This window comes from Bos mutus, chromosome 8 (assembly GCF_027580195.1).
Source record: "Bos mutus isolate GX-2022 chromosome 8, NWIPB_WYAK_1.1, whole genome shotgun sequence".
Lineage (NCBI taxonomy): Eukaryota > Metazoa > Chordata > Mammalia > Artiodactyla > Bovidae > Bos > Bos mutus.
The window spans coordinates 67,098,180-67,122,388 of record NC_091624.1 but is presented as its reverse complement, the minus strand read 5'-3'; the positions used below and the strand labels follow the sequence as shown (position 1 = coordinate 67,122,388).

The window sequence follows — 24,209 nt, the reverse complement described above, 5'->3', positions numbered from 1 at the left end:
TCAGATGGAATAAATGCCCAAGTTGCAGCTAAGTGACACTGGTTAGAAAGGGAAACCACAGGGGGAGAATCAAAGCTTTCAGGTACGTCTTCCTAAATCAACTCACATGTCGTATAACTACATCATCTAAGGAAATGGTAAGTAGTTTGAGAGCATTTTTATTAATAGCCATTGAGAAATTTCATGTTTAATGGGATGTAGACATGCCATATGAAAGATGGGCATTATCCAAAATAACTAGAGCTTAAATCAAACCCCTAAAGTGGATAATATAGACTTCTCCAGTAGGAAGAATAAATTGGAAAGGGTGTAAGTGCAGTGACAGCTTTTAAACATTATTATTTGCATTTGCAGATTGCAAAGCACATTTACACATAACAAAGAGTCAGGTCTATGAACAGTGTGAAATAATGGGTTACCTTTCTATGATGTTTTGCAAAGTGCCCAATCGTTTATTAGTTGACTTATGTGTGCTTTCTGGAAGGTAGGATTTCTTGTGTGTGACACGTGGTAAATGCCTCATATCTGATTCAGTAAAGTCAGTCATATTCAGAGCCCCTGAACATCAATTAGGTTCAGCCTACACAGCTGGATGCCAACCCTTCCAGGCACTCTCAATACCAGCTGCAGGGCAATGCCAGTGTCAGTCCTTGAAGGTGTGGGTAAGGCCCTTCAGCAGTGACCTACATCCTCCTCATGCTTTGCTAGGCTGCCCAGAATGGGCCATTCTTGTCCAGTCATTCGCAGACACACACCACACCACGTCTGGACTGTACTTCCCACTGCCTTACCATTCTGTTAAGCCAGTTTGGGTTTGTTTCTTCCTTTTTGTTTTCTTTTCTGGGGGATTTTAGTATTTTATGACCATCTGATACATTAATTTGAATGCCGATGACCAATTTCTCTAAAATAGTAGTTTCCCAAGACTTAAATAGGAAATGATACACATCCAATTCATCAAAGTTTTATCATGCTAAATATATTTGGAACTTACATATTTCCTGTTTTGCATGGGTGATTACAAATTATTCTCCCCTAGAACTGTTTTTACAGTATATATCTTTAATAAAAATGGCATATATTTAAGGCATACAACATAATAATTTGCTGTACATAGTGAAATGATTACTGTATCAAGCTAATGAATATATTTGTCACTTCACATAGTTACTTTTTGTTTTGTTTTGTTTTTGAGGTTAAAAGTTGGTTTTATTTACTAAAGGTAGGGAGTATGTTTTGCCTCTCTTTGTTTTGGTTAGTTTGATTTGATTTGTTTTTAAGATGTACTCTCTTTGCAACTTTAAGGCATAACAGTTTTGTTGTTGTTCAGTTGCTAAGTTGTATTACACTCTTTGCAACCCCGTGAACTGCAGCACAACAGGCTTCCCTGTCCTTCATTATCTCCAGTCACCATGCCATCCACCCCATCCCCAGGACTTATTTATCTTATAACTGGAAGAGGTGTGTGTGTGTGTGTGTGTGTGTGTGTGTGTGTGTGTGTGTGTGTGTGTGTGGTGAGAGCACCTGAAATCGTCCCAGGTAAGTGAGATCGTGCCGTATATTTCTTCCTGTGTCTGTAAGGCAGTATTTCTTAAACTATAGGTTCTTGGAGCAACTGCTTCAGGAACACCGGGTTGGTAAAACAGCAGCTTCCTGGTCCTGTACTTTCTAGTGCCTGGTCATTGGAGAGCCACTGTTGTAACTACCGGGGTGTCCTGACCTTTGATTCTAAAGCACCTAGTTTATTCCTTAACTTACAGGAAGGGGTTCAGTGTATGAAAAGACCGCTGTCAGAAATAATTAAACCTGAGCCATGATTTGAAGTAGAATGAGTCCCAGTTCTCAGAGATGCCAGTACTCTTTTACCTCCCCCATCTCAGCCAGCCACCTCCCATCTTTCACAAACTAGGGCTCTTCTCTCTCCCTAAACTGCTTATGTATCTAACAACTCAAGACAGGGTACTGACCTGTCCGGCAGAGGCCAGTAGTTTCTGTGACATTTTCTGATTATTCAAGTCAGAGCTTATAATTAATTTGGCATTGGCCTGGCCATGTATGAGAAAACTTCCAGTCATTCTGCACCTCACTGAAGCTAGGAGGCCCACTAAAAATCAGTGGTGCTTATGGGTTTCCAATAGCCCTGAACAGTGCTAATTACAGTGTACATCTGTGATGGTAAAGCTGCCTTGTAATATTTTCTCATATTCTTTCCAGTAGCTTCTGCAGACTGGTAGTAATATGGGTTTGGACTAAATGATGCCACTTGCTGACGGTGGTCATTTCCACCCTGTACATGTTTAGCATACTGACACAAGGAGGCCCTGAGTGAAGTCTGATAGCTAAGTCACAAATGCTATCTGAAGATTCCTGGTTAGATAATGAAAGGCTTAACAAATATTTGGTTACTTGCTTTTTAAAAACAGGAAATGTGGTGTTTAGAAAAGAATGGGAATGGTAAATACTCTTTTCAGGTACCCAAATCATAAATTTCCTGAAGGTTGAAGTTACTGGTGGTTCTTCCCAGGTGGCGCTAGTGGTAAAGAACCCACCTGCCAATGCAGGAGGTGTAAGAGACTCGGGTTCGATCCCTGGGTCGGGAAGATCCCCTGGAGGAGGGCATGGCAACCCACTCCAGTATTCTTGCCTGGAGAATTCCATGGACAGAGGAGCCTGGCTGGCTGTGGTCCATGGGGTTGCAAAGAGTCAGACATGACTGAAGCAACTTATCACCAGTAACCTTGCTCTGCTGTGCTATGGGCTAAGGAAAGGGAGAGAAAGCTAGTGAGCCAGCCCCCTGGCCAGGCAGGGTTGTCCTTTAAGCATTTATAACACCTGTACTAGTTTGCTAACACCATACACCATGTGGCTTAAACAACAGAAGTGTGTTTTCTCACCGTGGTGGAGGCCAGGAGCCTGAGATGTTCACAGTGCTGCTTGCTTCTGAGGACCATGGGGATGAATCTGTTTCATGCTTGTCACCTGGCTTCTGGTGACTTCCTGTGAGTCTTTGACATTCCTTAGCTTAAAGAGGCATCACCTGATCTCTGCCTTCATCTTCACATGTCCTTCTCCCTGTGTGCATGTCTGTTTGGATCTCCTCTTATGACCTCATCTTAACTAATTACATCTGCAATTGCCCTTTTCCCAAATAAGGTCACATTCTGAGGTACTGGGGGCAAGGTTGTCAACATACAAATTTTAGAGGGACACAATTTAACCTATAGTATCATCTCTGAATAAGGCTTACTTCTTCTGGATTTGTTTTTTCCAATCCTGATAGGAAGCAAGTGTAAAGAGATTGCAGAATATCTGACTACAGACCCCATCCGTGGAAGTTATGTCATTGAGGTGCAGTGTAGAGGTTAAGGGTGCTGTGGTTGAGAATTATTTGTTCACTTTATCTTAAACCCTTAGTGGTTCCATTAGCTTATACAGCATGGGCATCTCCATTTCTGCATACTGTATTCCTGATAGACTGCTGTGACCTCAGGCTTGGTTTTCTGGGGAAGTTGAACGAGGGCCAACTAGGCTAAGGATCAAAGCTTTTGAAAGCTGGAAGGACCTCACCAAGTTCAAAGCCCTGAGTTTTACAGAGGAGGAAACTGGGACTCCGGGCGGCTTAACAGCTTACCCAAAGAGAGCACACACCACACTTATTGCTGAGTTAGTACTGGAATTCATCTGCCCTGCCTCCTGTTCTAGCTTATTCTTCCACATTCCATGGAGGCCATAAGTCTCAGTTCCTGCTACCTTTGTGGTGTGTTTCTCTAGCTAGAGAGCACTGTTCAGTGCAAGCCACTTCTCTATGGGTTTTTGTGGACTACTCATATTAGAGTCTTTTTTATCCCCCTAAGCCTTCCTTCTGTATGTGTTAGTGGCTCAGTCATGTCTGACTCTTTGGATCCCATGGACTGTAGCCCTCCAGGCTCCTCTGTCCATGGGATTCTCCAGGTAAGAATACTGGAGTGGGTTGCCAATTCCTTCTCCAGGGGATCTTCCCAACCCAGGGATTGAACCTGGATCTCCACATTGCAGGCAGATTCTTTACCATCTGAGCCACCAAGGAAGCCCTAAGCCTTACCTCTGGGACCTACTTAACTATATTATCTCTCAACTTCATAGAAAAGAGCTCTGGGGAGAGAACCAAATCTAGTTTTAGACTCTACCAAATATGAACAGGAAAAGACGTCTTACAAGAATAGAAACTGTTCAGTTTTATGAAGTCCACTAGAAATTACTTTGTCAAGGTTTTTCATTTTTTGTTGTTTTGACTGGGGTTTTTTTTGCATTTTTGATAATGATACATATAAGTCATTTTCTTTTTAATATTTATCATCTCACCAACTTTCTTGAAAGCTCCTTAAGTCAGTTGATTCAGCCATGTGTGAACTATTTACCAACTTTTCACTTTTAGCACAGTAAGTGGGTGAAGTCAGCACTTGGTGTACGTTTGAATGGATGATTTATAGTTTTGTGAATAGAAAAGCAGATAGCTTTTTGATGTGGACAGTTTACTGTTGAAATATGATTTGTATATAGCAAAATGCACAGATCTTAAGTATGCAGTTCCACAAATTTTGACAAATGTGTACGTTGCAGTAACCATCACCCAGATCTAGATAAAGAATATTCCTGTCCTACCAGAAGTTCCCTTCTGCCCCTTCCTAGTCATGACCACCCAAGGTCAAGGCAACATTCCCCTTTGTTTTATTCTAGAAGCTTACTGGTGTTAGCCTTCACATTTATTTCTATTTTTGGCTGTGCTGAGTCTTCATTGCTGTGCGAGTTTTTCTCTAGTTGTGTCAAACACTGGCTACTCTCCAGCTGTGGTTTATTGGCTTCTTATTATGTGGCTTCCCTTGTCGAGGAGCACAGGCTGTAGGCACACAGGCTTCAGTAGTTACGGCACGTGGACTCCGTAGTTGTGGCCCATGGGCTTAGTTGTCCCATGCAGCATGTGGAATCTTCCTGGATCAGGGATCAAACCTGTCTCCTACACTGGCAGGCAGATTCTTGACCACTGAGCCACCAGGGAAGCATTAGCTTTCACATTTTGTCTGTGGTCCATCTCAAATTAATTTCTGTGTATAAGGTATCCAGGGGCTTCCCCAGTAGCTAAGTGGTAAAAAAAAAAAAAAAAAAATCCACCTGCAGTGCAGGAGACGTGGGTGCGATCCCTGGGTTCGGAAGATCCCCTGTAGGAGGGCATGACTACCCACTCCAGAATTCTTACCTGGAGAACCCCATGGACACAGGAGCCTGGTGGGCTACAGTCCATGGGTTGCAACGAGTTGGACATGACTGAAGTGACTGAGCCCATGGAGGGGGTATCAAAAATTCTTTTTGCTCTTCTTTCATATCTATCCTGCCTCTCAAGTCAGATAATCGAGACTGATTTATGATAATAGATTTGTCATTTGGAAACAGATTTATATATCTCTTTTATAACTGAATCATTATTGCTGGGGATAGCTTAGGAGCGCAGCAAAGGACTAATTCTCCTCAGTGCTTAGACAGCATGTATAGGATACGGCATAGCTCCCCAATCAGGCCTGGTTCAAATCCAGTACCACCATTTATTAACTGTGGTTAGACACGTTAGCCTTAAAACTCACATGTACAAAATAACTAGGATAAGACCCAGCCTAACAGGGTGATCTCTGATGATTAAATGAAATAATATCTGAGGAGGACTGCTAGGGAGGATGTTGAAAAGAAAAATAAAATCTCCTAGAGATAGATAGTGGAAAAGTTCCTTGAACTTGGATGGGGGTTCTTTCTTGAAAGCGTTCTCCCTCCAGCCACCACCCACAGATGCACACGCTTTCCCCAAAGGGAGGGCCCTGCTTCCTTCCTCTGCCTGCCTCTGAGGCTGCTGGTGGCAGGAGCTCAGTTGCTTTAGCTCTCTCAGCAGCTGTGGCTTCCTGTCCCCAGAACTAATAGCCCTGGCAGCACGCTGTTTGCTGCTCTCTTCCCCTGCCAGTTCAAAGAGCAGCTTTCTGCACCGGGTCTCCAGCGGTCTTTGTGCCTCGGGCGACACTTAATGCAGGGAGAGAGTGGGGTTAAACCCCAGCACTAGACCCATAGGTAGCTGTCATTCGATTCCAGAGAGAGAGCCTGCCGCTCTGCTTGCCTTCATTAGATACAAGCAGCCTCCCTGTCTAAAAATAGCCAAAGTGGGAGAGCGTGGAAGAGCAGCAGCCATGCTCATGGCTGAAAAGGAGAAAAGACAGAAAGCAGCAGATTCTGCTGAAAGCCTGGCAGGGTAGGTTAGGAAGGTGGGTGGTGGTCTGTATGCAGTAGCCATGGCCAAGGGCTTCCCAGTGCTCTGGGTTCACACCAGGGGTCTTGCAGATGTGCCTATACAATCAACCCAGGAGCTCGTGTGAAGGAGACGCTCATCCTGGCAAGGGCATGAGATTTGCTGCAGGCTGACACTCTCCTGGCTGTAGCTGGGAACCCCTGTGCCAGGGCTTCAGAACTCTATACCCTGGAGCAGCCTCCACCCCTGAGCCACGCGAGCCAGAGTGAGCTTTTCTAAGACACACACGTGACCTTGGCTTGACCATCACATCAGAAGTGCCTGAGTCCTGCAAGGAGGGACCTGCTCATAAGCACATGTGTCTCTAGGACTGAACAAGTATTTGTAGCCTTTACATGAGACTAGGCTGTACTTGTGGGTTTTCTCTGCGAGGAGAACTTTCCTGTCCACGTTTCTTATCATCAGTCAGTATTCCGGTAGGTAGCTAAACTTAGACTAGCAGAAAAAGACTTCTTCCCCAAGTGTTACGATAAAGCCAAACTCCTCAGAAACACCTACCGTCCGCCAGGAAACAAGCAGAGTCCCAGAGGTAGAAGTCATAGTGACACCCTGGGTCGTTTAGACAGAAGAGCATTACCCTCTGTTGGCCTTTCTCTCACTTGCAGGGTCTGACTTGGTCCTCTTGATTGATGGCCCTGGGAGGTGGGCTTGGTGGGGACTGCATTCTCACTTGAAGAGGAGGAACTGGGAGCTCAGGGTCATGCTTGCCCAGTATTGTAACTAATAATCAAAGAAGCAGGGCTTATATTCAGGCCTCCACCCTTAGTCCAGATGCTCCCTAGCTTTACCCCCATGGTACTCAGTCCATTTCCAAAGGGCAAAAACCTCCAAACATGAAGCAGCCTAAACATGGTATAAATTTAAGCAAAGATTTTAAAAGACTCCATTTAACCTTGATGTTGGAAACATGTTTCTTCGCATGGCCCAGCAATCATGATTTTGAATCTAGAGAGGAAAATGTAAACCTAACTCAGTGTTGCCTAGGCATTAACAAGATTTTCAATAGTCATAATAATAAACTGTATAGAGCGATTTTCTATTTTTAGAATCAATCCATGGACAAAGCACAGAAAAATTGGTTATAGCTATAAGATAAGAATAAAGGAATATAAATATTAATAGCTATGACAAAGTGGGAAGACAAGGACAAAGATTAAATAATGTGGGAAATTAAAGATATATGGTATATGGTTGATGGAATAGAAAAGGTTATTAAGTATATGATTTACAGTTACACAATAAATAAATAGCAAATGTTGGGAGGAAGTGCAAAGGAGGAGGCAAACATCCTTTGTATTGAATCAATAGATGCTGCCTTGAGTTGATAATATATTTTATTCCCTGATTCATCAAAAGATATGAAGGAAACCACCAGAAGGGCTAAAAAGAGAAATAGTGAAAGGCACTGCCCTTGGGGAGATGACTGGGGTACAGGCGGGAGCAGGAGGTTGTTTATTTTATCATTAGTCATCTCTATCATATGATATATTATGTTATTACTTTGACAAAAAAGGCAGTGAGGGGATAACTTTTGAAAGACAAAAACTGTGCTTTGTACCATATGTTCTCTGAGCAAGTGCCCCCATGAGAATCAGCTATAAAACACTCATTAGGTCTGCAAACAGAAATCAGAGTGTTCCAGGCTATAAAATTACCTATTCCTGTTTTCAGCAGTCCAGCCAGGCTAATGTTCTCCAGTGAAGCCAAACTAATGTTGCTGGTAAAAGAAAGGAACATTTTTGTAAATGACAGAGAGGCCTGAGCGGCATCAGAGAGCCACTAACGTCAGCTCCCAGAGGGAGCTAGGAGGACATAAAATTCCCCCTCCTTATCCTGCTTAACCTGTGACAAGTTTGTGACGTGTGCAGAGACCAGAGCAGCCGAAGAATGTTGGCAGCGCCTCTGCTTTTACGAGGGAGGAAGAAAACTAGATAGATTAACAGTTTCCTGAGTACCTTGCTGCAAATTAGGTGCAATTAGCCCTCAGACCATCTAAATTGAGGGAACTGTGGCAAAACTTGATGGTGCAGAACCCAGGCAGCCAGCCAGACTCAAACCTGTTCACATAAAATTGCTTCTAGAAAATGGATCTTCCCAAGCTGCGAGGCTGAAAAATGGCAGGCCTTCTGAGTAGATTGTTCAGTTTTGAAGGCACTCCTCCCAAGAGAAAGTGACCCCTGAAATGGAATCTGGAAAACTCAGCCTGGGACATTAGAAACCAATTCCAAACAGGCTTGTGCCCAAGAAGTCAACAGTAAAGTAAGGAAACCGAGCAATAGCAAGACTATTACCAGTGTCATAACTGGAGAGAAACAAACATGAAATCGATCAGTGACATAAACATTTAAGTGAAAATCCCTTTTAGAACATATTTTACCTTTCTACTTGGGGCATCTTCAAGGGAAGAGGAATTTGCTGTAGGCTGCGGATGCGTTTATTTACATTGGATGGTTTATTCTTGCATTATCTCCCTACTCTTTTATGGATTGTACTTCATTAATTTTTTAAGTAGCAATGGACAAACACATCCACATTCGAGTATAAAGATTCTTAAAGCCCAGATAATACTTTATGTCCTTGTGTGAAGCATTTTCATGTATAACCTTTACTAACCTCTTTGCTAAAAACAGCAGCAGAATGTTAAAATGAAGTATTTTGATTATCAGTTTCAGCAGAAACCCAAAACAAAAGCAAGGTGTGAGACTGCAGGACATGCAAAGGAAGTGGTCAGAAACCATTTAGCTGACTACCTACAGTCTTTGAGCAAAGTTAGAGAGGCCAGGAAGAGTTGGCAGTTTGAATGTGATCTTTAGAGAGAGCTCTAAGAGAGTCGGGGTGCCTGTGCCTGTCCCTACCCAGGGAAAGGGGCTTCAGTGAGGCTTCAGAGACCTTGATAGTGCCTCATGGGACATAGGGGACCTGGATGTGTCCCCTGGTTTTTGACTCATGCCTAAGGCCCTGAAAACTCCAGTGGCAGAGCAGGGAAACTGTGCTGCTTGGGAATGGTCTGTGCTGCTCACTCACCTCTCTCTCCCCTTATTTTTCTCCTTAATGCTTTTGACCAACATACTATATATTTTAAGTATTTTCCTCTCATTACCTGTTTTCCTCAATGCTGTGTAAGTTCCATGAGTCAGAGATCTCTGTTTAATCTCTACTGCATCCTGGCGCCTAGAATACAATGTGCAAAAATGGGTATTTGTGTTGGGCGTTTGCTGTTACTCCAGTAATCCTGCATGTTCAGTGTTGTTGTTCTCATTTTACATATAGGAACCTGGAGTTTCCAGTAACTGGAGGGGTTAAGAAACGCATCCAGTATTGCATATACAGCTAAGAGGAAAAGCCAGAATTCAAAGCAAAGATGGTGAAAGTGAAAGTCGCTCAGTCGTGTCTGACTCTGCGACCCAGAATTCTCCAGGCCAGAATACTGGAGTGGGTAGCCTTTCCCTTCTCCAGGGGATCTCCCCAACCCAGGGATCGAACCCAGGTCTCCTGCATTGCAGGCAGATATTTTCCCAGCTGAGCCATGCCTGTAATGCCTTATCAGCTGAGGTATCTGTTTCCCTGAAGTGTATTCTCATCCTTTCTTGGGCAGCAGATAGGACCTAATCTAAGATTTTTAGGGAAGCAAAATGCCAGTTCTATACTTGGATATCACTCAGTACATACTGAATAATGAAGATAACAAATATTTTTTAAAAGATTAATTGGTTACATAGCTTTTGCTATTTAATGTCAGATTATTCCAAGAGCATTTAATGCGACTTTATAAATGCCCAATTGTTTACACAGGGCTAAATGTTTACATGTCTTTTTTAAGTGTTAAAACATTAGAAGCTTATATACCTCTATTCTTGTTAACTATCAGATATTCATTTTTAATATGTTACTTTTTAAAAATTGTGGTAACATACCCATAACACAAAACTTACCATCTTAACCATTTTTAAGTGAACAGTTCAACATTCAAAGTACATTCACATTGTTGTGCAACCAGTCTCCAGAACTTTTTCATCTTGAAAACATGAAACTCTTTGCCCACTAAACAACTCCCCATTTCCCCCTCCCTTCAGCCCCTGGCAACCTCCCTTCTACGTTCTTCTTTGAATTTGACTACTTACATGAGGAAATCGGTGAAATTATACCATCTGTTGGCTACTGTGAATAAGGCTGCTGTGAAATTGATGTATTAATTTTAGGGCTGCCATAACAAAGTACCACAGACTTAAGTGGCTTAAACAACAGAAATTTATTTTCTCACAGTTCTAGAGGCTAGAGGTCCAAGATCAAGGTGTTACCAAGGTTGGTTTTCTCTGGGGCGGCTCTCCTTGGCTTGTAGATGGCCATCTTCTTCCTCTTCACATGGTCTTTCCTCTGTGTATCCAAGTCCTAATCTCCTCCCCCTCTTCTCATAAGGACACAAATCATATTGAATTAGAGCCATCCCAATTATGTCACTTAACCTTAATTATACCTCTTTAAGGAGCCTATCTCCAAATACCAACACATACTAAAGTACTGGGGTTAGGACTTAAAGATATAAATGGAGGCTGGAGGGAAGCCCACAGTTCAGCCCATAACACTGAGGGAACAAATATCTGAGACCCTGTTTTCCATTCTTTGGGATATATATGAGATAGCTGGCTTGAGTGGTAATTCTATTTTAACTTTTTTAGAGAAAGATAAATATGTTGCTTTGTACAGCATATTTTGCCTACTTACTTTTCCTCAAACCTCTCTGGCCTAACTCTTCTCAAACAAAAGATCTCCATAGCTCACATCAAGCATCAAATCTGCATTTGTTTTTGCTGGCTTATGGGATGATCCTCAAGCTTCTAGGCACATTGGTCTCAGCTCCCTCAATTTCTGCAGTAACAAATTTATAAAATTTCATCAGGGGTGACCATAGAAAAGGTGTTTAATTGGAAAACAAAGTTCATATTCTAGCTCTATTCAACTCTAGTGTGACCTTGAGCAAGTTACTATGCCTCTCAAGCCTCAGCTTCTTCATACAGTGCAGTGAGGATGTTGGGCTGACATGCACACAGAGGGACCAGGCAGAGATGATGCCAATGGCGAGAACAGGCCCGGTGTGTGACGCAGAAGCAGCAGTAGGGACCCTGGAACAATGGAGAGGACGTGCCTCAGCCTCATCGCTACTCACAAATGTGGGCTTGGAGTTGCCTGCCCATCTCATTTCTCATTAGAATCTGTGGACGACTGGATTTTATAGGAATTTCCTGTTACTTAATTTAGCAATCATTCAAATTTTTAAAAAAATCTCTTTGGGCCCAAAACATACTTCTCACAGCCGGCCTGGGTCCGTGGGCCAGCAGTCTGCATTTTCTAGGCAGACCATCCTCCAGGATAGAGGCCCCCTTAGCTCTGCTCCTGCACCAGCAGCGCTGGCCCTGGGACTCTGCAGATGGTCCCCAGCTTCCCAGCCTGCAGCATAGCATCTCTCCACCATTCTGTATGAGTTCCTTTATGACCAGCTTTTTTTCACTTACCAGGATCCACCTGTATTGCTGCATAGATAATACTTTACTATATTTATTGCCAAATAATATTGCATTGTATGAACTACTTATCCATGCATCAACTGGTGGCCTTCTGGGTTATTTCCACTTGTTGGCTGTTATGAGTAATGCTGCTGTGTCCGTTCACGGGCAGTTCTTTGTGTGGGCATATATTTTTCCATTTTCCTTACATATATATCAAGGAGTGGAATTGCTGAGCTGTATGGTTTTGAAGATTCACCAAAATGTTTTCCAAACTAGCTTCATCATTTTACATGCCTATCAGCAAAGTAGGAGGGCTCCAGTTTTTCCATATCATCTCTCTCTTTTATTATAGCCATCCTAGTAGCTGTGAAGTGGTGGTATCTCATTGTGCTTTTGATTTGCATTTTCCTAATGACTAATTATGTTGAGCATCTTGACATGCATTTATTGGCCACTTGTGTATCTTCTTTGGAGAAATGTCTATTCATATCCTATGACCATTTTTGATTGCGTTGTCTTTTTACTGTTGTACTACAAGAGTTTTTTATATACTCTGGATATCTCACATTTGTCCCCCAAATTTAAGGATGCTCAGAATATTCTTCTTACTAAGATAGGATATTATTCTAACATGTGCAAAACAGGGTAAATTAACAGAAGGTCTTTTCTTTTAATATGCTTGAAGGATGTTATTAAATTTGACCATATGGTATTAAGGAAATATAGTACTTTCTCTGTAATCTATTATATTTTAGCTAAAATAGCTGCAGAAGGAAATGGCAACCCATCCAGTATTCTTGCTGGGAAAATCCCATAGACAGAGGAATCTGGTGAGCTACAGTCCATAGGGTTGCAAAGAGTCAGACACAACTGAGCAACTGACCATAAGCTGATAAATGTACCTGTTAAACCCCAAAGAAAACGAATTGTTTTTCTATTTGTATTTGGTTTTAACCATGCTAGTGACTCATTCATAGTTTCCAAAGTAAAACAAATATTAGGTTTAAAAATACTTACAAAAAGGATTTACTCCTAGGGAGGTGAACTCTGAATCACAGAAGGACCAAAAAAAAAAAAAAAAAAAAGGAGGAGGATTACTTTTTGCTATATTTTATACTACAGGTGGTATGCTATTAAAAAATTAAATTTTAAAAAGAAAAAGCACTTCTAGAATATCTTGGTTATACCCCTAATCTTAGGACGGAAATAATTTGAAATCATGACCAAAAACTCAAGCAAGATGAGAGAAGCTTAAATTTGAACCTCATCAAGTAAATTATGGTTACAAAATAACCCAGAAGCCAGTAGAGATTTTTGAATTGTATTAAATGTGAACTATACATATTTTGCAACCCCTTTGTTTCCTGCTTTGATGTTTAAGTAGATAAAGCATTCATCTTTCTCATAAGGCTTAACCAGGCAGGACTGCTCCCTACCCATGGGATTAGTGAGTGGCATCTTAGCAGTCAAAAGGCAAAAGCCAATTAAAGCCCATTATAGCATCCTTGCTCTTGATCCAGAAAATAACCTGAGCAACATTCATTATCATGCAGTGCCTCTCCAAACAGCATCCCTTGAAACCTGATGGTTTATTTAACCCAAAAATCTGTAAAGGTTTACAATATAAAGTCCACAGCTCAGTGGAGAGAAGCCACATTCACCTTGATCTTTAAAAATCAATCAAAACACACAGTTTCCCACCTCGTATAACCCATCTTGGGTTTTTGAAAAGCAAGAGGACTTTTTTTTCCCTGTGTCTAGAATTTAAAGAGAAATTATATCAAGCCAAAGTGAAGTGGCTTTCATCCCTGAGTTTCCAAATTCTCAAATATCACCAAATGGAAAACCTATGGGAGATTCCCTGCTTCCCTTTCCTCTTACTACTAGTCTGGATTCTCACAATTTTGTGTTATGTGTTCTACAAATGAACCTGATTTCATAAGATCCATATAATTCTTTTGAGAAATTTTTTTAATACTGAAGAGCTCAGAACTTCTATGTCATGTATCTTCAATTAATAGGTATGTACAGAAGTAGAATATGTGTCGTGCGCAGAAGATGGAGGACTGAGGGGTATAATGTCCTCAGTAAGTCACCTATCTATCTGGGAAGCTCAGACAAGAAGCCCAGGGGGTGACTTTGGTGGGAGTTTTCAATGGAGTGAGCCGAGAGCTCAGCCCCTGGGGGTGATGGGTCCTGGTGATGGGGAGGTGAGTGGGGAGGCCAGACTTCTCCTCTCCTGCTCTCAGCCCTGGTGCCCAGGCAAAGCCCCAGCCAGGTCTGTCCCACGTGGCTGCCAGCCAGCCCCCTAGCCCCCCTCTTCTAACACCAACACCAGACTCTTCCACCACTGTGTGTAGATATTTTGCTCCTGAAAACCACATGGAAAATCTCCACAGGTTACAAATATAACTAACTTTTATTTCAGTAGGGGGGAAGACTGTACATTCCTGAGCTACTAAATTCCCAATTTAAACATTGTCAATGTTAGCTGTAGGCCATGGGGTCGCAAAGAGTCAGACGCGACTGAACGACTGAACTGAACTCAATGTTAGTGTGTGTGCGCGCTTAGTCGTTTCCAACTCTTCAGGACCCCGTGGACTTAGCCCAGCAGGCTCCTCTGTTCATGGAATTCTCCAGGCGAGAATACTGGAGTGGGTTTCCATTTCCTACTCCAGGGGATCTTCCCGACCCAGCACTGGAACCGGTGTCTCTTGCATCTCCCGCGTAGGCAGGCAGGTTCTTTACACTATTGGACCATTTCCTTAACACTGGTTGTCATATCATGACCAAACAAGGTGGCTTCCCTTCCATAAAGGACTCCAGTGCTGTCTACCTGGGTTCCCTTGGCTTTTGTTGTTATCCTTGTTAGGAAGGGTCCATCTCAACTGTCCTCACAAAGCACATGATAACAGAGCTCTGTATTTATGTAATTCATTATTACTCCAAATGTCGGCCTTGAATCAGCAGCAAGAGCATCACCTGGGAGCTTGTTACCATGGGCTCCATGTCAGACCCAATCAAACTCTGGGGGTGGAGCCCAGGAGTTTGGGCTTTCACAAGCCCGCAAGGGGATTCTGCTGCACTTTTAGGTTTGAAGAAAGAAAGAAATCAATGCTAATGAGGGATCAGGTTATCGTCTATAAGCTAGAAAAACATCAATACTGTTGAGAAAAGGATTTAAGCAGTGAAAGCTAACTATTCAGAACTGGAGATGGGCCTCTAGATTGCCAGAAGTCCACCCTCACAAGGCGTGGGGCCAACAGATCACCTCTCAGAAATACTAAGTGTCTCATGCACTGAAGTTGACAGAGAAAAGGCACTGCCAATAAAGCCAGATTCTTCAGACATAAGTGCACATACCTCTAGGTGTGACCGTATCTCCTTCAAACACCCCACATTTTTCTTTCCCCCAAAGCTCACCCACCTCAGCCACCACTTGGGAGGGGTCCTTGGATTTTGTTCTGAAGGCCACATGCTCATCATTCTTCCTTATTTTTCCAGTAAAGGGTTACCTTCCAGTTCCACCTTTACCTTGGAAGAGGGGACCATCTACTTGACTTCTGAGCCAGATGCTCTGGAAATGCAAGATGATGCCTCCGTGCTTGATGTCTATTTAGTAAGTAAGATATGGTTTCTTCCCCTTCTTTTCCTCCTCGTTAACAAATGGATCCAAGCCATAGCTCATACAAGAACAAGTTCTGTAAGGTAAGGCATATCTGAGTTTTAAATAATGGCACCCCATCACTTCTACAAACAGTGTGTCTTTTCACAAATTATGTCATCCCACAGTTCTTATAGAACAGCACACAGAAGAATATTGAGGATAAAATCCTAAATCATCATATGTAATGAGAGCAAATCCCCTATTGTTGAAGCCAACTGGGGCACCTTGGCCTCATTCTTCACAAACTAACATCTATTTTGACTCAATTGTATCCACTTGTGTGGGGGACGTGTGGGTTCGTGTAGCCAAATAATGAAGCCAAAGCTGAGATCAGTGCAGTGCAAGCCTTGTTCAATGGCCGAAGAATGGAGAGGTGAGAATATATATAGTTCACAAGTCAGCTTCTCACCCATGTGGTGAGAAGGGTTTGATTTTAAAGAGTAAAGACAAAAGGGGAGGGATGAGATGAAGCTAAGTGGAGGCATGTGCAGTAGTCTATGTGGGAAGGGACTGGGATGTTTGAGGGAGTAGGGTGCCACTCTTTTTATCCTTTTTTGGTCCTTAATTTCCAGTTGTGACCACCAGTGGGTATGTCATTTAATTCACTAATGTAGTAAAATCAGTGTTTAATGAGAATCAGGGTGTGTTTGAGGTCAGATTTATCACCATTTGGTCCCTGCTGGTTCCATCTGGGTTTTTGGGTTTTACTTCTCTCCTTATAACTTCCTTTCTTATCTCTGGATCCTGTGACTTAAAGGATTTATGTTAACTCCTACTGAAGGAAAGGGTTGTCGGGTTTTGAGTAAGGACTGGGTGTAGCTCTGGCAACTCTTTGTGTTCTTATTGACCAAAAGAGGGAATTAACACCTACCTTACAAGGCTGCTTGATAACAGCCATTCTGACAGGTGTGTGGTTTTGATTTGCATTCTCCTGACGATTAGTGATGTTGAGCCTCTTTTCATATGCCTGTTGGCCATCTATAGGTCTTTGGAAAACTGCTTATTCAGGTCCTCTGCCTATTTTTTAACCTGGTTGTATATATATATAAACAACATAATCTATATATCAGGTTTTTTATATGTATATACACGTATAACATAATATATATATAAATAAACAGGTTTCCTATATATATATATATATATAAATTGAGTTGTATGACTTCTTTATATATTTTGGATATTAAACCATCATCAGACATATCATTTGCAGATGCCTTCTCCCATTCAGTAGGTTTTCGTAGCATAGTATTTTGAACAATAATTATAATGGCCAAACTGGGTATATACCATAGGCAGGCACTATACCAATGCTTTTCTTACACTAACCCTTTCATAAGGTAGGTGTTCTACTTGCCTCCATTCATGCAGACGAGGAACCTGGGGCTTAACTGATCAGTTCTCAGAGCTTTCAAGTGGCAGAGCCAAAATTCAAATCCAGCTCCTACCTAAGCCCCCATCACTGTAATATTGCCCATGAAGCCCCCATCACTGTAGTTATTCCTGATTGATGTATCCATCTCACTGGAATCATGCTCCTAACGAAGGCAAGAAGTGGATCCAAAAAGGAAGGAGTGAGGATTTTTAGTTTTTATAAAATTCCTCTTTCATCCTTTCTATTTTTTCAAGTTTTTGTTGCCTCAGTTCTTAAACCTTTTGATCTCTGGATCCCTTCATATTCTAAAAGTTGAGGATCCCAAACAGCTTTTGTATATGTGGATTATATCTATCAACATTTTGTATTTTTAAAATTAAAATGAGAAATTTCAAAAATATTGATTTGAAACAACTATTAAAATGTTAAATATATTTTTATGAAAATTTTGATTTTTCAGAATGAAAATAAGCTTAGTGAAAAGAATGGCATTATTTTACATTTTTGCAATCCCTCTTGTAAGAAGCTGGGTGTCTGCTTCCACATTCATCTGGCATGATCCAGCATGTGACTGTACTCCACTGTGCACCCATGAGAGGGAATGAGAAAGGCAAATACATCTTAGTATTAATAGGAAAATAGGGTGACCTCATGGATCCCCAGAACTGGTCTCCCACACCATTGTTCTAGTACTTTAACTTATTCCCTTCTACTTGTGCAGAAGCAAATGAGACAGGGACTAATTAGAAATAGGCACTGAGATTCTATGCTTGTCTCTGCCTCTGATTAATCACTGATGGTCAATTAATCACCCTTTTTGCTCCTTAGTTTTCTCATCTATGAAATGGATCATTAAATCACCTCTTAAGACCCCTTCCAGCTCTGACTGGCCATGGCCTATTCTAAACTACAAGGAGTTCCAGAAATAAGGTGTTTTTTTCCCCCTCAGAATAGCTATAAGCTGTTTTTTCACATTGCAGTTTCATCACACATTCTACCATCAACCTTCACAGTATTTCAACTTTTGTGGCAACACATTCAGAAAATTCTGCACCATTAACTTATATTTCTAGGATGTGTTTTCACTCTGGAGATTATTTTGCATGCTCTTCCAATCTGAGAGGACGCAACTCACTGCCCTCCCTTCAATATTTTCATTTGCCTCCACACTATGAAAGAATGGATAGCAAAGAAAAGCATCAGAAAGGAAAACCAATCTTGCCAGCATCGTTGTCTCTCCTTCCTCTTGACCTGATTAGAATCCTCTTAATCATAGCCATCTTTACTGAAAGGGCAGTTGAAAGTTTCTGTGGTGATATTATACTAGGTGTTGTAACCAAACACAAATTTTTCTTATAATGTTTCTCCTCCTTTAAGAATTGTTGGTTGTGCTACCAATTGCTAGTGCTACTATTTATATACTAATGGACAATATTGTTTATATCTCTTTAAAATATAAACTTGATTTATGCACACCAGACAACATAAGAAATTTCTTTTTAAAGATGCATTTATAAATATCACTCATTATTAGAGAAATGCAAATCAAAACTACAATGAGGTATCACCTGACATTGGTCAGAATGGCCATGATCAAAAAAATATACAAACAATAAATGCTAGAGAGGGTGTGGAGAAAAGGGAACCCTCTTGCACTGTTGGTGGGAATGTAAATTGATACAGCCACTATGGAGAATACTATGGCGGTTCCTTAAAAAATTAGGAATAAAACTACCATATGACCCTGCAATACCAATATTGTGCATATACCCTGAGAAAACCATAATTCAAAGACACATGTAAGCCAGTGTTCATTGCAGCACTATTTGCAATAGTTAGGACACGGAAGCAACCTAGATGTCTATCAATAAATGAATGGATAAAGAAGATGTGGTACATATACACAGTTGAATATTAATCATTAAAAGGAATGAATTTGAGTGAGTTGTGGTGAGGTAGATGAATGTAGAGCCTGTAATACAGAGTGAAGTTAAGTCAGAAAGAGAAAAATGTATATTAACACATATATACGGAATCCAGAAAAATGATAGTAATGAACCTATTTGCAGGGCAGGAAGAGACATGCAGACAGAGAGAACAGACTTGGGATGGGGGGGAAGAGGGTGGGGTGAATTGAGAGTAGCGTTGACGTTGACGTATACACCACCATGTGTAGAAAGGTAGCAGGAAGCAGCTGTATCGCACAGGGAGTTGAGATCGGTGCTCTGGGACAACCTACCCGGGTGGGATGGGGGCAGGGTTGGAGGGAGGCTCAAGAGGGAGGGGATATATGTATACTTATGGCTGATTCACGTTGTTGTACTGCAGAGCCCACCACAACACTGTAAAGCAATTATCCTCTAATTAAAAAATAAGATTCTTCCCATTATGTGCATGTAAATTAGGCTAGCTATTCTGCCTTTTCCAGTAGTTTGACATAAAATTAAAAGGATAGGTTACCTTAAATGGCTGCTAGTTGTTCCATTGTCCTTATTCAAGCATTTGCTTCAGGTTCCATGTTCCTAGTTATTTCTTGGAAAAAGGCTGTTCACCCTCACGCTGTCGTTCCAGGCTATCTGATTCAGTTTCAAATACTCACATCATCGGGTTTTTTAAGATTCTGTCCAATAACCAAAGAGATGTTTTCCACTGAATATTGAGTTGATGACACAGATTGGAGTATTTAAAAGAATACAGCAGAGATGAGCAGGCTCTTGATTTTAAATGGCCAATCATGCCGTCTTCATAATAGGGCCCGATTCCGCTTTTTGAATCATCTGATATTCTAAGGCACTGATCACGGTAGCTGTCATTTGGTGTTAGTGCAAAGAGGAACAAGCAACGAAGGCAGTGCAGCTGAAAAATGTGGGTGGGAGTGTCCTTTTTTATGACTAACTGGGAATGGGTGGGCAGGTAGGAGATAATGGAACTGCTTTATTAAATAATAGAGAAGTGAAAGAGGGCTGCCACAAAATAACAGTTTTCTTGCTTCTGTTATTTAGTCTTGAAGGCATGCCCTTTTTGCTTTACACTTTACGTATTAGCAGCCTCCCAATAATATATCCGATCATCCAGATGTGTTTCTGCACGATGGCTGAAGTGCAAAAACAGCTGTGGGCAAAGAAACAGTTAAGCCATTTTTTTTTTTTAGCCAAGCCAGTATTGGCTATTAGTGTTCTGATATGCAGCTGTCAGACAGCTTGGTTATTTAATGTGTCTTCAGGGTGGTTAATAATACTCTCTGATCATGGGATGAAGGGTGGCAGAGAAGCGAAAATGATTGAATTAACAGCTTATCATACTATTATCTATGAAAAAAAAGCTTGAGAGAAAAAGAAAGACACTTTAAATTAGGTCATGGGGGTCCTAGAAAACTCAGTGGAACTTTTTGGCAATGCATTTCTGGACTTGACTTTCCTGACATTGACGTTAATGACTTGTATGTGAAGTGTCGGTCTCTGGAATCATTCCTTGCCTGAGCCAGCACTGGCTGCAAAGGATGTTTATTTGAAACAGTGGCAATTCTGTTGCTTCTCCGCAGAGAGCTAACATCCCCACCAACCAGAGATGCTGCTCATGTTTCTGGTAGGTCTTAGTGTGATCGAAATAGGAAGAGAGAGGCAGTAGCTGCCTTTGGTTTAGAAGTTTCACCAGAATGCCAGTTTCTTCCACTGTCTGACCACATGGTTGAGAAAGGAAGAGATTTCAGAAAGGGCAAAAAATAGGGCGCTTTTCAAAGAGGGTTTGATCCTTTTAAGTCACTGACCAAATAACATTTCTGAGACAGGTGGAAAAAGCTGACAAAATGGATCTGACTGCCTGCACCCCACGGCACCTAGAAAGGATTCATCCTCAAACAAGAGTGACGCCAGCTTCAAATTAATGAGGCAACCCGTCAGTCTGGATTAGGTCTCTGTGGGATTTTTTTTTAACAAACAGCATTAAACTGCTGTTTAAGGATTAGCTTAGAGAATTGGAGTTATAAAGGCATACTGGCTTTTCAGTTAAATTAGGCCCACAGTTAATTGGATGACAGATTTGCAGAGCTATGGTAGTTCTTTTCTTTTTGTCCTGGCTTTATAGTGAATCGTGGCCTCACAGGCCAGCTTGATTTCCACCTTTCTCAAGGCTGGTTTTGCTCTCAAGCTCGCCTAAGATTCCTATTCATCCAGGCCCTCGTTGGGGGCCCCTGTTATTCTTTGTCTTTACCTCTCAACACCAGGCTCTCTCTCCTTCCCCACTCCCTCCAGAATCTTCTTGTCGCTTCTCTGCTTTCGATTTCCATCTTCTCCCTCATCATAGGAAACCAGTGTTTGCTAGTCTCCTAATAAGCCTTTTCAACTCTTGGGAAGAGTGTGTTTGTGGAAGAACAGATTCTAATGGTATGAACCTGGGGACTACCAGGCCCTGAGCCTTCTGGAAACAAAAAAAGCAAATTCAAAAGAATTTAGGGAAATGAAAACTTTAGGGAAAGTAAGTTTAAATCATACCTGTGGGACCTCATGAGCTGGCTGTCCCTCATACCATTCGCACTCTGGGGACCTGAGGAAGAATGGGAAAAGTGAGTAGAAGGGAGGATGCCTACGTACTGTCCACTTAGTAAAAAATAAGGCCCCTCTGACGTGACAGATGGCATGCGGATGAGACAAGTGCCCAGCTTCCCTTTTTCTCTGCCTGTGCTCCCAGGGCTGCCACGACAAAGTGCCACAGACTGGGAGGCTTAAACGACAGAAATGTGTCTCCAAGTCAAAGAAGTCCAAGGTCAAGATGTTGGCAGGGCCCTGCTACCTGTGAAGGATCTAGGAAAGGATGCTTCCTGGCTTCTTCCGGCTTCTGGTCAAGTGGTCCTGAGCATTGTTCCACTTGCAATACTCTATAATCTCTTCCCCAGTCTTCACACTGCCACCCTGGGACTCTCTGTGTGTCCTCTCTTCTTGTGATAACACCTGTCACTGGATTTAGGGCCCACCCTAATACCAGAGGAGAAGGCAATGGCAACCCACTCCAGCACTCTTGCCTGGAAAATCCCATGGATGGAGGAGCCTGGTAGGCTGCAGTCCATGAGGTCACGAAGAGTCGGACACGACTGAGAGACTTCCCTTTCATTTTTCACTTTCATGCATTGGAGAAGGAAATGACAACCCACTCCAATGTTCTTGCCTGGAGAATCCCAGGGACGGGGGAGCCTGGTGGGCTGCTGTCTATGGGGTCGAACAGAGTCGGACACAACTGAAGCGACTTAGTAGTAGCAGTAGCAGCTAATACCAGATGACCTTATCTTAACTAGGTTATATCTGCTAAGACCGTATTTCTGAATACGATCACATTTCAAGGCCCCAGGTGGATGTGAATTTTCAGGGGACACTAGTCAACCAACTACAACACCTTACTGAGGACATGTGAAAGGGCACACAGACGCTCTTTAGCGTGTGTGTGTGTGTGTGTGTATCAGTCGCTCATCAGAGTCGTGTCTGACTCTCCATGACCCCATGGAATGTAGCCCACCAGGCTTCTCTGTCCATGGAATTCTCCAGGCAAGAATACTAGAGTGGGTTGCCATTCCGTTGTCCAGGGGATCTTCCCAACTCAGCAATCAAACCCAGGTCTCCTGCCCTGCAGGCAGATTCTTTACCATCTGAGCCACCAGGGACATGAGGTTGGATATATGTTCCCAAATTATTGTGGTCTCCTCGCAAAAAAGTATCAGGTGAATGAATGTATTAACAGATACAGTCATATGTTGGGGACATACTGTGTGTTAGAGAGAAAATCCCTGAGGGTGGAGCAGGGCACTGGTATTTTTAAAAGCTCCCCACACATTCAAGGCTGAGACCCAGTCAGCTTGTCGACAGGGTCCTTCAGCTCTGAACACCCTATAATCCTTCTGTGCTAAACGGAAGGGAAAGCTCTCCCCTAAGAGCGCCTAAGATGGTTGGCCAGTTAGGAAAAATGCATTTGATTCTAAGGTGAACCTTACCACCTACATTTGTCAACTGGATATGGGACTGGGTTCCTACAGCAGGCACTACTGCCACCTCGTGGTAAGAAGGTGCCTCTGACCAACCTGGATATGGATTGATTGAGGTCCTGGAATTGAAATCTAAGTGCGAGTGTGAGGCTTGGAGGACTGTCTCCACTCCATGTACTTACTTTATGGTAGCCTCTTGGTGCTGTGAACCCACGTTTGGCTGGGGTACATCCTTCAAACAGCAAAGGCAGTTCCCTCTGACAGACATCTACCACCTTTCAAGTTGGAGTGGAGGCTGCAATTACAATCAGACATAAAAATGAAGGTGCTAATTTTCCCTAGGATCCTAGCATGCCCTTCTCATCCATCAAGGCCAGATACACTTGAGCCTCTTTGTAAGCCCTATGGCAATTTGGGGGTTAAACACAGAAAAATCCTTTTTACTGCTTAGTCAGCATCTTTAATGAAGTATCAACAAACATAGGGTGAAAAAGCCTTTTTTTCATTTTCAGTCTTTGACAGCCTGTTCTTTACAGCCATTCTACCTGCAGGGGACTAAAGCTTTTGTGGTAGCTCCCAATAGAATATACGGTTAAGTATGTGTGCGTGCTAAGTCACTTTAGTCGTGTCCGACTCTTTGCGACCTTATGGACTGTAACCCGCCAGGCTCCTCTGTCCATGGAATTCTCCAAGAATACTGGAGTGGATTGCCATTTCCTCCTCCAGGGGATCTTCCCAACCCAGGGATTGAACTCGTGTCTCTTGTGAGTCTCCTGCATTGGCAGGCAGGTTCTTTACCACTAGCACCACCATAATAAAATTCAAATATAGGTCCTTATTTAAAAAAAAAAAAAAAAAAAAAAAAACTCTGTAAACCCCAGTAATAGTACTGTATCTGTTTCCTAGGGCTGCCATAATGAAGTGCTATAAACTGGGTGGCATAAACAACAGAATTGCATGTATTGTTTCACAGTTCTGGAAGCTAGAAGTTCAAGGTCAAGGTGTTGGCAGGGTTCATCCCTTCTGAGGGCTGTAAGAGGAGGATCTCTTTCTGGCTTCCCTTCTTGGCTTGTGGATGGCCATTTTCTCCCTGTGTCTTCCTTCTGTGTGCCTATCTCTGTGTTCAAATTTCTCCTTTTTATAAGCATCTCAGTTATATCTGATCAGGGCCAGTCCTAATGACCTGACTTTAACTCCCTTACTCCCGTAGTACTGGGGGTTAAAGCTTGAACACATGAATGGGCCAAGGGGAACTGGGAGGCACAATGCAATCCATGCCGGCTACTGTGTTTTTGTGAAGAAAAAAATGGTACCAAGAAAAGTGATGGAAGGGAAAGGCCTGATAGGGGTGCAGCCTCTGGCTATGGCTAGGG

The 24,209-nt window shown here is 42.3% G+C and overlaps 1 protein-coding gene and 1 long non-coding RNA gene across 6 annotated transcripts in view; one reads left to right on the top strand and one right to left on the bottom strand.

Annotated features, from left to right (window-relative positions):
- Positions 1-24,209, top strand: part of PIP5K1B (phosphatidylinositol-4-phosphate 5-kinase type 1 beta) — a 347,555-nt gene that overhangs the window by 307,449 nt on the left and 15,897 nt on the right. Inside the window, exon 14 of the mRNA XM_070375799.1 lies at positions 15,331-15,445. Coding sequence (XP_070231900.1) covers positions 15,331-15,445 — 115 coding nt within the window. The remainder of the gene's footprint in view (positions 1-15,330; positions 15,446-24,209) is intronic.
- Positions 10,559-24,209, bottom strand: part of LOC138988904 (uncharacterized) — a 155,289-nt gene continuing 141,638 nt past the window's right edge. Inside the window, exons 4-11 of one of the 5 annotated variants that reach the window (XR_011465155.1) lie at positions 23,019-23,131; positions 21,359-21,410; positions 19,329-19,488; positions 16,365-16,522; positions 15,361-15,527; positions 12,844-12,873; positions 11,045-11,442; positions 10,559-10,727 (exon numbers count right to left, since the gene is read on the bottom strand). This is a non-coding gene — a long non-coding RNA (uncharacterized lncRNA). Of the gene's footprint in view, positions 11,443-12,843; positions 12,874-15,360; positions 15,528-16,364; positions 16,523-19,328; positions 19,489-21,358; positions 21,411-23,018; positions 23,132-24,209 lie in introns of all 5 variants that reach the window. The other 4 variants (XR_011465151.1, XR_011465153.1, XR_011465152.1 and 1 more) reach the window with 4 other exon arrangements.